The sequence below is a fragment of the Sceloporus occidentalis genome, unplaced genomic scaffold, assembly GCF_023333645.1.
Source record: "Sceloporus occidentalis isolate IW3139 unplaced genomic scaffold, rSceOcc1.0.p SCAF_2, whole genome shotgun sequence".
Taxonomy (NCBI): domain Eukaryota; kingdom Metazoa; phylum Chordata; class Lepidosauria; order Squamata; family Phrynosomatidae; genus Sceloporus; species Sceloporus occidentalis.
Genome location: NW_028316982.1, coordinates 179369676 through 179382621, shown reverse-complemented (window position 1 = coordinate 179382621; position 12946 = coordinate 179369676). Strand labels below are relative to the sequence as shown.

General features: G+C 42.7%; 1 protein-coding gene across 2 annotated transcripts in view; it reads right to left on the bottom strand.

Moving 5' to 3' along the window:
• Positions 1-12669, bottom strand: part of SHROOM2 (shroom family member 2) — a 159167-nt gene extending 146498 nt beyond the window's left edge. For both annotated transcript variants that reach the window (XM_089511592.1, XM_089511593.1), the window contains exon 1: positions 12223-12669. In XM_089511592.1, the coding sequence (XP_089367718.1) occupies positions 12223-12450 (228 nt within the window). In that variant the 5' untranslated portion in view covers positions 12451-12669. The remainder of the gene's footprint in view (positions 1-12222) is intronic.
• Between the last annotated feature and the right edge of the window lie 277 nt (positions 12670-12946).

Sequence of the window (12946 nt, the reverse complement as noted above, 5' to 3'; positions counted from 1 at the left end):
ACGTATAACAGTTAAGTCTAATTGATAAAGAGTGTGAAAATATAGGAGAAATACATACTTAAACAGGCTTCACTTTCAACCCTAGGGAAGGGCAGAGATCAGAGCTGTCAGATTAGACAAGAACAGGTTGGCTGTAGGAAACAGATTTTTTTAAAAAAAAAATCCACTGTAGATAATCACACCTTTATATCTAGAAGTAAAAAAGAACAAGCAGTAATACTATTTCATTTTAATGCACAGACCTGCATGAATGAATTAAAATTTCTTGATAAAAACTGGAGTTCAGAAAGGGCAATCATTAACTTCTTCTGCAACTCCAAAAGACTCGTTTTTTTCATCATCAGTCAGCAACTTTGACTAAATGGGTGTGGAACATTTCAGGAAACTGGTGAAGTATAAATAAAAGATTCTTTAGGAGCTCATGTTGCCCTGTGCTACTTAGCTGCTGAAATCATAAGTGTCTACCCCTGTGGCAACTGAGTCACCCATGTTCTCTGCCTCGAGATGGATGTATTGACTCTTCTCCCAGCCTGGCTCTGCATGCAACAGGGACTAAGCTACTGTAAACAAAGAACCTGTTGCAAGTAACCAGCTCATACACCCAAACAATCAGTGACTGACAAGCTCAACAATCTTACTATGTAGTCCTAAATGCAGAGGGCTTGCTAAACACTAAAGAAGACTTGTGGCAACAACAGTGGGAGCACACATAAGTAATACACATCACATGTTGTTGTTATATGCCTTCAAGTCGTTTCCAACTTATGATGACCCTAAGGTGATCCTATCACAGAGTTTTCTTGACAAGTTTCTTCAGAGGAGGTTTGCCACTGCTATCCTCTGAGGCTGAGGGAGTGTGATTTGCCCAGAGTCACTCAATGAGTTTCCATGGCCAAGCAGGGATTTGAACCTGTCTGCCTGCAGATAAAAATGCCATCATTTTTATTGTTACAGCTGTATACAGTTGGCTGGGCATGAGGCACAGACTGGTTGTCCTTACTATCATACAATCAAGCTATCTGCAGTGACAATTGACTGTCAGGGGCAACTGAGGATAGGTGATCAAGGAACCCATGTGGGTGTACTGCTTCTGTGTGATTTCCCTGCCACTGGGGGTGAGGTACTTCTCTGGGTCCGGGAGTTGGACTGAGCAAGCCTACCTGCACCCCAAAGTCCTTTAAGGAGACTTCTAAAAGACTCAAAGGAGTGGAAATCATCTCCATTTCTACCCAGAAACTGGATTCTGCCTCATGTCACCTATCCAAATTTTGCTACAGCAAAGGTAAGGTAAGTTAAATAATGGGTGTCCAGTGATCAAGACCCTGATGCTGGGAAGATGGCCAACATCTTCCTGGGTGCATAAAATGGGACACAGCCTCCTGGGAATAAGATAATGCAACGAGATGGCAACTCTCCTGATTTGCATCACTCCACAATCCAGAAATGGTCCTGCGGGTAAGTCTGGGACCTTGGCATTCTAAGAGCTAACTTCCAAGTACTTAGTAACAGAAAGTACCACCATCTTCTTCAGAAAATTGCCAAGTTATTAAATGCACAGTATCAAGACAGAAGGTCTGATAGTATTATTGTTGAGTCATACGATCTCTAGATCTGTTCCTCATGCCAAGCCAGTTAGTACATATGAAGCCTTATATTATAAATCTTACATTTGTCTCATACATAACTTTTAAGACCTATACAGGAGCATAGAAAAGGAAACAAGAGGAAAGAAACAAAAAGGGGAAGGCATTGTCTGACTTTAGACAAACACTTTAGCAAGAGCCTCCCTGAACTGGAACAAAGGCTCATTAGATCCAGCATCCACTTTTCCACAATGGCCAGCCACATGCTTTCTGGTAAGCCCATAATAAAGGCATGCGCACAATAGCTCCCTTCAGCAGTTGCTTTCCAGAGACTGATATTCAGATGGCTCTTTCATACTGGAAGTAAAACACAGCCATCGTGACCAGTAGCCAATGATAAATGATCATCATTACCTGTTCTCATTTCCCCCTAAAGCCACCAAAGGCTGCATCTGCACTGCAGAAATAATCCAGTTTGATACCACGTTAACTGCTGTGGCTCAATGCTACGGAATCTTGTGGTCTGCAGTTTGTTGTGGCATCAGAGCTCTCTGACAGAGAAGGCTAACTGTCTCACAAAATTACAGATCTTAGCATTCCTTAGCAGTTAAGGTGATGTCAAACTGCATTATTACTACAGCGCAGATGCAGCCGAAGTTGGTGACCATCAACACAGCTTGAGGCAGGAAATTTTGTTGTTACATTATGTTCTATGTAAAGTTATATAAGTCCTAAATACTGTAAAGGCACAAGATCCCATTTGATCTTGGAAGCTAAGCAGATTCAGTGCTGGATAGTACTTAGATGGGAGATAGCCAATTAATATCAGATGCTGTAAGCTATCTTTCAGAGGAAGGAACAGGTAAAATCACCTCTGAGTATTTCTTGCCTAAGAAAACCCTATGAAATTCATGGGGTTGCCCTAAGTCAACAGGGAACGTGAAGGCACACAAACCTGTCACTTCTGTAGTACAATTAGACTGAAACTCCACATACACTTACTTGCAAGTGTCACTAAACTCTGTGGGGCTTACTTGTGAATAGACATGCGTAAGATTGCACTGTTCAGCATCCTCCCCTTTGTTGCTTGTTCAAGTAAGTGTGCTGTATTGCAGCTTCATCAAACAAAGTACATTGATTAGATTAACATCATTATTCTAATTGCTGAAAGTATACCTGCAAAGCTAAATTTAAAAGTAGCAACTTCTCATATTTTCACTATCTACATGGGAAGCAGCAGCTTCTTTTTTTCTCAGACCACCTACTTTGCTTGAACAACTTGAGTTTCCAATGTAAAATCAATTGTTTATTGTTTGACTATTTACACAACAACCTGATTATCTTTTGTAAAGAAATACTGTATAATCATGTAACTTTGAGGCTGGAGAAGTCTAAAATAATTGAAATGTACTCATCCCTCAACATTTGCTAGACTTAGGGGCACAGGATGTCTGTGAGCGTGGAAAAACCACAAATAACAAAAACACTATGTTTTTACCTGAGAGAACACCTCTCTAGAAATCTCTAGGTCCTCCAGTGCAACTCTGTGGTCAACATCTGCCAGACATTGACCATAGAATTGAGCTTGAGGAGCTACAAATGCCTAGTGGAGTGTCCTCTCTAGGAATCTCAAAGTCTTTCAGTGCGACGTTTGGTTAAAGATGACCACAGATGACCTAGAGATTCCCAGAGAGAACATAATAATCAAAGCCACAAATGTCAAAGCCGCAAATATGGAGGGAGGAGCGTACATGTATTTTTCTTTGTATTCCCTAACACTGGGCACAAAAACTCAATGAGAACAGGAAGTTCTTCTGACCTTGTTTTACGTGGGGGATTCGTCCCCCCCCCCCCCGGAAAAAAAAATCCATGTGCTCGAAGCCCAATTACAAGTAATGGGGCTCGTGCTCACAGTGGCACCCAGCGGTGGCAGCGCATGTGTGACATGGGCGCGCACACCATTGTTTCTTCTGGTGCATGGCAGCGGTGTTGTTTTCAGCATATGCTGAAAGCAGCATATAATGCACCCGCATATGATGTGGCCACACTGTATATTCATATGATTAGTAAATCTATAGTTCCTCCAAGTTTTCATTCTTAGGCAACAGTATAGGTACATTCCAGGTCCACACTGTTGCATTAGAAGAAGAAATAAGATATTACTCTATTGCTGCAAAGCTCTTTAAAAGAAGTAATTTGTGGCATGCACTCCAGCACTAAATAGGAGGAACAGACAGTTCTTGAGAACTAAATAATACAATGTGTAAAACATGGCACCAAAACCTTTTTTTAGAAAACAAAATCGCAGAACACTGCTGCCAGGAAAAGATAAAACCTTGTTCATGTCTGTGGCTTTTTAAAGAAAACACTCATCTCCTCTGTTACTCTAGTATCTGAAAACTTAAACCAATTCCTAAGAACATTTACGTAGAAGCCAGTCTCGATGATCTACCATGGTTTCTTCACAAGTAACTCCACACATGATTGCAACAGGACTGTTCTAAAAATCTAACCTTTTATGAATAACAAGACTGTGCTGGCAGCTTCAGGTGTATTTGCATCACTTATCACCACACAATATTAACCTGGTGGCCTTGACAGCTACATTCAACACTGCAGTAGTCACAACAGTAGGAGATATATTTTCAGGGATGGAAGCAACATTATTCCAAAGAACAAAGTGTAGCATATATAGTACTGTGAAAGTGTGATACTGGAAAGATAAAAGTGTGAACTGTAGTTAAGTGTTGCTTGCATACATCAAATAGTTACCAATGTTCTTTATAATTAGAAAGAGTATGTGAAAAGGCTCTTAGCGTCTACAAGAAACAACAGAAATGAGCCAGCTTAGTCAGCCAGTTATATGTGACTACACTACCCTATTATTACTGGGTTTGGACAGTATGACTCTGGTTTGACCTTCCACCAAACCACTGTAACATTTTCTGCAACCATCATTCTAGCCAAAACACATGACTTTTTTCCTTCTAGGACTCAAAAAACATGAAGCTTAAGTATGGTTATCACACAGCCTGCTTGCCACATTCCAGACTTTTTCTGTGATGTTAACATTATATCCCCTACTATCTTCTCCTTGATCAAGCAAAAGTGCAGTATGCGGTGTAATTAAATACACAAAGCAAACAAAATCTTTCTCCTTTCCATCATCACTAGTTCAAAATATGCCCATTCATTTGGAAGCAAAACATGGTAAGGTTTTTTAAAGGCAGTGGTGTCTTCACAGGTATACAATGTGTAAAATACCATGTACAAGTCACTAAGTGTCCCCTTCTTACTATCGAATACCCAACCTCTATATAGCTAAAAATGATCAGGTTTGAGGACAGTATGCCTCCAAAATGGATTCCTCAGTGGTAAAGGAACATATTTAGCTCCCTTATATCAGGTCAGATTATCTGTCCATTTTGTTTAATATTATCTACTTTTATTCACAGCAGTTCTCCAGAGTAGCAGATAAAAATATTTCACATCACTCTCTCAGCATACCAGAAAAAGACTTCAGGAGTTTGAAAAAGAATAAGTGTCCCACTCTCCCAACTCCGCTCACTACCAAAATATATCAAAACCTGCAAGACTTTATCCCAAACTGGCTGGACAAGAAGAGAATTCACAAAGGATAAAAGTACAATGCAATATATTATTCTTACAGCAACATTAGACAATGTCTTCAAGACAGAACTACAGGTATGAACTTTTCCCTCATGAGCTATACTAGGAAAAAATAAACTTCACAACAAAATTCTTTCCATAGGAAGAAAAGAACAAGGTTCCTCCCAGCCTGATTTCTAAGATCAATGCAAGCTGCTGTCCTGCAGGTCAGTGAGGAAAATAGATGACATCCTTTGCCAATATTTTAGATCTGTCCATTTCTGTTTCTGTTCACCGCTGGCTTCTGATGGTAAAAAAAACAACAACACTGATTGTCTATGCAAACATTTGCAAGAGCAAGGTTGTTGCAAAGGAGAGGGTAGTTTTGTTAAAGACAGCCATTAAAAAAAAACTAGCACTAAAAGCTGCCTTCAAACTCTCACAAATATGCACACAGACCATATTACATCCATATTCATGTGGAAATAGTGTGAGAAGAACAGATGCAACATTTTTCCAGATGGAACAGGCAACAGTAGTTGAAATGGATGTCAGCCAGCAGTCCAATCTTTTGCAGGCCTAGGTGAGACATATGTCCCAATAAGACACAGGTCCCACTGAATTCAATGAAGCTTAATTTCAGGTAAGTGAATATAGGATTCCAGTTCAAGTTCTTTGCCCTAAAGTTCCACCAAAATCACTGAAAAAAGTTTAGTCACGACGTAACTCCCACTGATATCCATTAGAATTAAGTGTAACTAAGGGCCTGAACAGATAGGCTAAAGTAAAACTGCTTTGGGTCACTTTGGAGGTATGCTGTTTAAATGATGCATGTGTCCTAAGGTGCTGTACAGACCGGCACTTTGCGCTGGCCTACATGCGTACTAGGGTTGCCTCGGGGTGTCCTTTCCAGGTGCCCCGCAACCCTAGTACATTGTAATGGCGGTGCCCATTCTACATGGGCGACGTCATTACGACGTCACGGCTGTGCTGCCTCCAAATGGGGCAGCATGGACGTGATGTCTTGGTGCCGCAGAAGGGTGCCTGTGGCGCTCTTTCAGCGGCACCGGAAGGAGCTCCAAAACGGAGCTCCTTCCTTTGTTTTGTGTCGCTGGCGTAGCCTTTACACGGCTGCGCCAGCGACACAAAAGAGAAAGGGGCCAAGTGGCCCCTTTCTCCCTTTCCCCACTGCTGTCAGGGTGTCCTTGGGGCTTGAAGCCCCAAGGACACCCCTTTCTAGACCGCAGGGAAGCAGCCTTTTGCCACTTCTCCGCAACCTGGAAAAGTGGCAGATTGGGGCCTCAGGGCTGCCATTGTGGCAGCTGAGGCCCCAATCCGTCGGGGAAAGGGGCAGGTGCAGGCCGCCCCAAAGGAGCATACTATACACCGCCTAAAAGGCCAGAAGCTGCACCAAAGCCATGCTCCAGTCCTAAGGACTGGAGTGCAGCTTCTGGCCTCTTAAGATCCGTGTGTCATTTAAACAGCATACCTCCAAAGTGACCCGAAGCAGCTTTTTTTTGGACTATCTGTTCAGTCCCTAAGTTAGTTTGAATCCAACCTTATGTCATAAGTGAGCCAGCAATGTTATGTTCCTGGGCATTAGAGGCAGGTGATAAAATCTAAACTATAGTGTGCTGTGGAAGGTTAATCCTTACAACTTTCAGCACACACATGACAATTGCCTAAACAAAATATTTTTAATTCCTCAAGCAACATACACATCTTTCCCAGACATCTTTCCCTGACAGCTTTTTATCATAACACCATATATTTGGTTTCCTATTGTAAGAAATGTGTTTGTGTATGTGTTCGCTGCTTCTGTCCTCAATAACTGTTAACTGAACACAGGCAAAAGCCCAGATGATGAAAAAACATGGAGCTACACAACACCTGGGTTCATCTTCTGAGTTCTCCTGGCATATATTTAATACAACTTATTGATTCCAGTAACATGACATAGCACCAAGCAGGGGGTACTGCTCTTTTGTCCAATTTGATTATCTCAACAGTATAGTGATCAGGACACATGGTTGAACCCTGCCATTTATCAAGTGGTAACTGACTGGCTGTCTCCTGTGAAAGAATGAGGAAGAAATGTTAGTACACTTCCACACCTAGTGAGATTTGGAAAAACTGTGACTCAGTACATGTTTTGCTTGACAATGTATTGAGTTACCACTAGTAAAAGACTATCTGCATTCAGATGGGGGGGGGGGGGGAATCTTACCAGGCTTTTGATTTCATGGAACAACAGCATTAAGCCATTTATTAAATCATATGGCAAGTGAAAATTCAAAAAAGAATTCCGTGACACTTTAAAGACGAACAAGCATATTACTGCACATCTCTTTATGGAGTATAGCTCACCTCATCACATGTACAAAGTACTGTCTGGTATATCGGATGGCTGGTATTCTGTTGGGTCCTAATATCAAGGTAAGTGGCCTTATGTGAGTAGGAAAGAGCACTGAGCAGTTGCAAAATGTCCATCTTCACTAAGGAACCATTGTAATGTTACTACGTAATGGTGTCCATTGTGCAACAGTACCTTGGAGGGTGGCTGACAGCCATCACTCCGTGAGCTATATCTATGACTCTTGCTTGTCAGGGCTCTCTGGATGATGATGTATTATGCATTTTTTCAATTCGCGAACAGGTTTTCACTGGTCCTCTGCTACTTAGTTATAGATGTGTAAAGTTGCAAACCATTGACCATGATGTAGAATATTGGCCGTAGAATACAAGAAGGGGAGTATGACTGCCAACCAAGGGAGTGGGGTGGGGAACAGAAAAATAACAAGGCTGTTTTTGAGGTCCTTAACCCTTTCAGAGTCCAAGGAACACCCTTTTTGTCACCAAAAAGAGGGGGAAAAAGAGGGGGGATGTGAATTTTCTTTCTTGGAATCTCCAGGAGTGCCTATTCATCTTATAAATATGTTGCAAGGTGAAGCTGAAGGCTTTCATGGCCGGCATGCATAGTCTTTGTGGGTTTTTGGGGTTATGTGGCCAAGTTCTGGAACAGTTTATTCCTGACATTTCCCCAGGATCTGTGGCTGGCATCATCAGAGAATGCTGGCATGGAGGTAAGTGGGGTATATATCCTGTGTGACCCTTGACTGAGAGGAAGTGATTTACATGTCAACCTTTGTGTTGGTCTGTTTTTGAATGGCAAGGCCTCAGGGTGTCCATTTAATTAGATCCATTATCTACTGGGGAAAAACCCCAATCCTGGGTGGTGGATTTTTCAGGATTGGTAGCCAACCTTTGTTTACTTTAAGGATTTCTTCTTTCCTGTTGAAGTTGACTAGGTGTTTGTGGATTTCAATGGCTTCCCTGTCCATTATGACCTGACAGTTGTTGGCATAGTCCAGAATTTCAGTGTTTTCAAATAGCATTTTATGCCTGGGATGGTTTATAATGTGTTCTGCTACCACTGATTTTTCTCGCTGACCCAGTCAACAGTGTCTCTCATGTTCCTTGATTCGTGTTTGAACACTGCGTTTGGTGGTCCCTATGTAGACTCTTCTCCTGCGGCTATGAGAGAGTCTCTCCTGTCCTTTGCTGAATGCAGCATTTGCTGGATTTTCTTGGTCGGTTTGGAGGTTGAGTTTCCTCACCGGTTTCCCTATTCTGTCTCTGACTTCTTTGATATATGGTAAACCATGTTTCTGAACCATCTGAACAACATCCACCTGAATATCCAGTTCACAATTAAAAAAGAAAAGGAAGAAACATTGCCATTGTTGGATGTCCTGATCATCTGCAAACCAAACCAATGTTTGGGCCACACAGTATACGAATACCTCCACACATGGACAGATATCTACACAAGAATTCCAACCATCACTCAGGACAAAAAAGGAAGCACAATAATAATACTGGTAGACCAAGCCAAAAGGATCTGTGAACCCCATTTCCTGGAAGATGAATTGAAGCACCTAGACTGGGCTCTACAGGCTAATGGTTACTCCAGCTTAGACATCAAAAGGGCTGCCAGACCTAGAAAAACCCATAGGGGCGAAGACAAATAACCACCCAAAGGAAAGGTATTTTTACCATCCATTAGTAGGAAATGAGTTGGAAATGAGTTGAACACACATAACAACAACAATGGTTGAGAGAGGGCCATCAGTCAGGGCAGACACTATTTTTGTTACTCAAGCCATTCAGAAATCAAGGACAAACCTACCATAAGAGTGGAGCAACTTCCTCAGGCAGCAGATGCTGTGGAGGAGGCAGGTCCCACTGACATTTCCTTGATCTCCATCCCCCTGAATTAGCCTGTTGCCCTCCATGGTAGTGGAGGATCCCATCCCATCATCAGTCATAACAAACTGTTCAGCTGCTAGTCCAAACAGCTTCTGAACATACACTAGGAGATAAGAATAAGTGTTCTTTGGTTAAGGCAGCAAATATCATGAGCCAGAAATGCATGTTGTGCATTTGTTGGTCTGTTTTTGTTCCCTGGCTTGATCCATGGGAAGAGGTGGGTAAGAAATAATAATAATAATAATAATAATAATAATAATTAGTAGTAGTATTACAGAAAATTCAGAAAATAGGCATCCATCAACAGATCCAGATACACCTTCTACCCTTCTCTACCTTAAGGACAGACTGGATGGAGGGTTCTAATAAATGCAGCCCAAACAAATAACATTTCCAAGCATTGTATAAAACATACAAACTTGTGGAACACACTAGGAATAATAAGAATTAAGCAAGGTAAGTTTTCTTCTGACAGTTCAATATTTCATTACCATTCAGATAAATGTAACTTACACAAGCAGCTACAGACTACTATCACACAAGCCCTTGTGCATAGCTTTTGGAATCTGGGGTAAGGAGAAAGATCTTTCTGACTAAATACAACTGTACAGTATAATCTAAGCAATAATGCAACTACAAGAATGAAATAAACAACAAAAGGGGTCAACAGAGAGTTGTATAAAGCTCCTGCTTTTCTGGCTTTACTTTCAGTTAGGAAAGCAGCCACAGCAATACTAAAAATATGTATTTATCTCTAGTAGTGGTAGGTCTTCCCTAGAGTCCAACCCACTATGAAATGTTGTTCATTCAACACAGGTGCAAGAGGAAGACAGAAGAAACAGTGAAGAGGCACACTGTACCTCTTCTACAAGGCACAAAGGGTCATTTAAAAAATAGAGCACCACTCTGTGACTATTTAGGAAATCTAAAAAGGCAAGTACGATCTGTTAACTGCTGTTCTCCAGCACACTCGGATCATATTTTGCATTCATAATTAATCTAGGAGTTAACAAGTAGCAAATGGTGGACTCTCCCAGTTAGTGTAATGGCTGTTTCCATCTTGGTCACTGTAGGATCATGGATGGATTAACTTGGTGTGTTGATCTGAATTAATTTTGTGCATGCAAATGTAACAATACACCTGTTTAACCCTAGTACTGAATGAGGCTTACTCCCAAGTAAGCATTTCCAGGACTGCAATCTGAAGCTGCCATCCACGCGTAGTCGATTTACCTAGAAATCAGTAGTACAGTAGCAGGTGTACAAATGGGTATATATGACAGCTAGCAAGCATAATGTCAAGAGTGTCAGATTAAGACTAAGGGTGCATCTACACTGTAGAAATAATGCAGTTTGACACCATTTTAAGAGATGAAGCTCCGTCCCATAGAATCCTGGGATTTGTATTTTTACAAGGTCTTTAGCCTTCTCTGCCCATGAGTACTGGTGCTGCACAAAACTACAAGTCCCAGGATTCTGTAGGATGGAGCCATGACAGTTAACATGGTGCCAAACTGCATTATTTTAGGAAACCCAGGTTCAAATTCCAGCCCATCTACAATGCTCACTGGTTGCCCTTGGGCCAATCCTTTCTCGACTAGTAGCCCAAGACATTTTACCACCTGAGGCAGAACAGTAGTCTGCACCCCTGTCAACTGACCAAAGCACATAGTACCCAAAACCAGCCAAATTATTTAGAGCATGAGGGGAGTGGGAATCAGAGAGGCACCACTTCCCATCCCAGACAATAAAAATATAACAATGTAAGTGGTTAACAGAGCCAGCGAGGTGTAGTGGTTTGAGCATCAGACTATGATTCTGGAGACCACGGTTTGATTCCCTACTCGGCCATGGAAGCCCACCTTGGGTGAGTCACATACTCTCAGCCCCAGAAAATTCACAGGTTTGCTGCAGGGTTGCTATAAATTGGAAACAACTCGAAGGCACACAATAACATCAACAAAGTGGTTAACATGGTGCTCAAAATTTGCTGCCTGGGGTGGCTACCTCACCCAGCCTAAAGGTAGGGCCTGGCCTGTCACTATTTCTCAGCTTCACCGACCTCACAAGGATTCGGGAAGGATTGTATGTGCGTGAACCAGCAAAGCACACCCACCAAGAAGGAAAACACAGCATACCAAGATAAGGCGCTCAATTAAAAAAAAAACAGAAAACCTGATCAAATGCAATGGCACAAAAATAAAATGTAAACTGAACATCTGAACCAGCCCAAGTTATGCTCTAATGCTGCAGTCCAGGTGTCCAACCAAGGGCTCTCTTTCTGACTGCACAGTCCACTCCTAAACCTAAACCACCACATTCAGGAAAAAAAAAACCGAGGCAGAGGAAGGGACATTTTCAAGCAATGGATAGGAAATAAGAGAAGAGAAGAGAAAAAAAGCACTCTCTGAAATCCTTGGTTCTCTCAATCTTTATTACCTGGTCACATAACAAAATGTAAGCAATATAATATCAACTTTGCCATTGGTTCCTCTTAAGGAGACTTGAAGCAAAAGACAAGACTGAAGGAGAAAAAAAATAAGAGTTTAGCCCAGTTTCAACGCGGGATAGGAAAAAGAGAAGAGAAAAGAAAACAAGCACCTTCTGAAATCCATGGTTATCTCAATATTTATTACCTGGTCACATAACAAAATATGAGCAATATAATATCAGCAAAAGCAGCTGAAGCCCCTACCCACCCAGTTCCCCAGTGATACCCCCAACTTAAATGCGCGTTAAGTGCCCGTGTGGACAGGCTCACCTTGGTGATGATGAGGGGCTCCCCATGCTCGCGTCCTCCTTTCAAGGTGAAGCCCCAGGGCGCCCCTCCGCTCAGCTGCACCTCCACCAGGTTGGGGGGCTCCCCTTGGCCAGGCTCCCCCAGAAGCACCAAGAGGGGCTGCTGCTGCTGCTGCTGCTGCCCAGGCTCCAAAAAACCCGGGTTCATCCCGGATCCTGGGTCGGGAAACCTCACCTCCAGCTTCTCCATGGTGGAGAGAAACTGCTCACCTCTTCCTCCTGTTCTTCTTAAGTTGGAGCCAGGGTTCTAAAAGCCAAACCAGTCCAGCCCCACTTTCCAGGCTGCTCTTCCCATCTGGGGAGGGGAGGGCAGGGAAAGGGGTCAAGCCCCTTCCTCAGCAGGGCTCCTCCTCCTCCTAGTTTTTGTTATTTTTTGCACCCAGGAGGAGGGGAATTGGAGAGAGGTGGCTTTGGAGACAGTCTTTGCAAGAGTTGTTGTGGCTCCTTGCAAAAGGGACTGTGGACTAGGCAAAAGGACCCTAGGAAAGGGGGAGGCACAAAATGTAGGCAGAGGGGGAGTGTGTTGCAATCCTTTCCTCCCCCCCCCCCCCAAAGGGCTGGGAGTTTGGTTTCGGATCTATGCTGTGGGTGGAGCAGAGGGAGTTTCCCCACCGAGGAAAGGGGCTGGGTCCAAAGAGGCAATGAGTGGGAATGCTGTGCCAAACAAAGAGGAGCCCCCTTCCCCC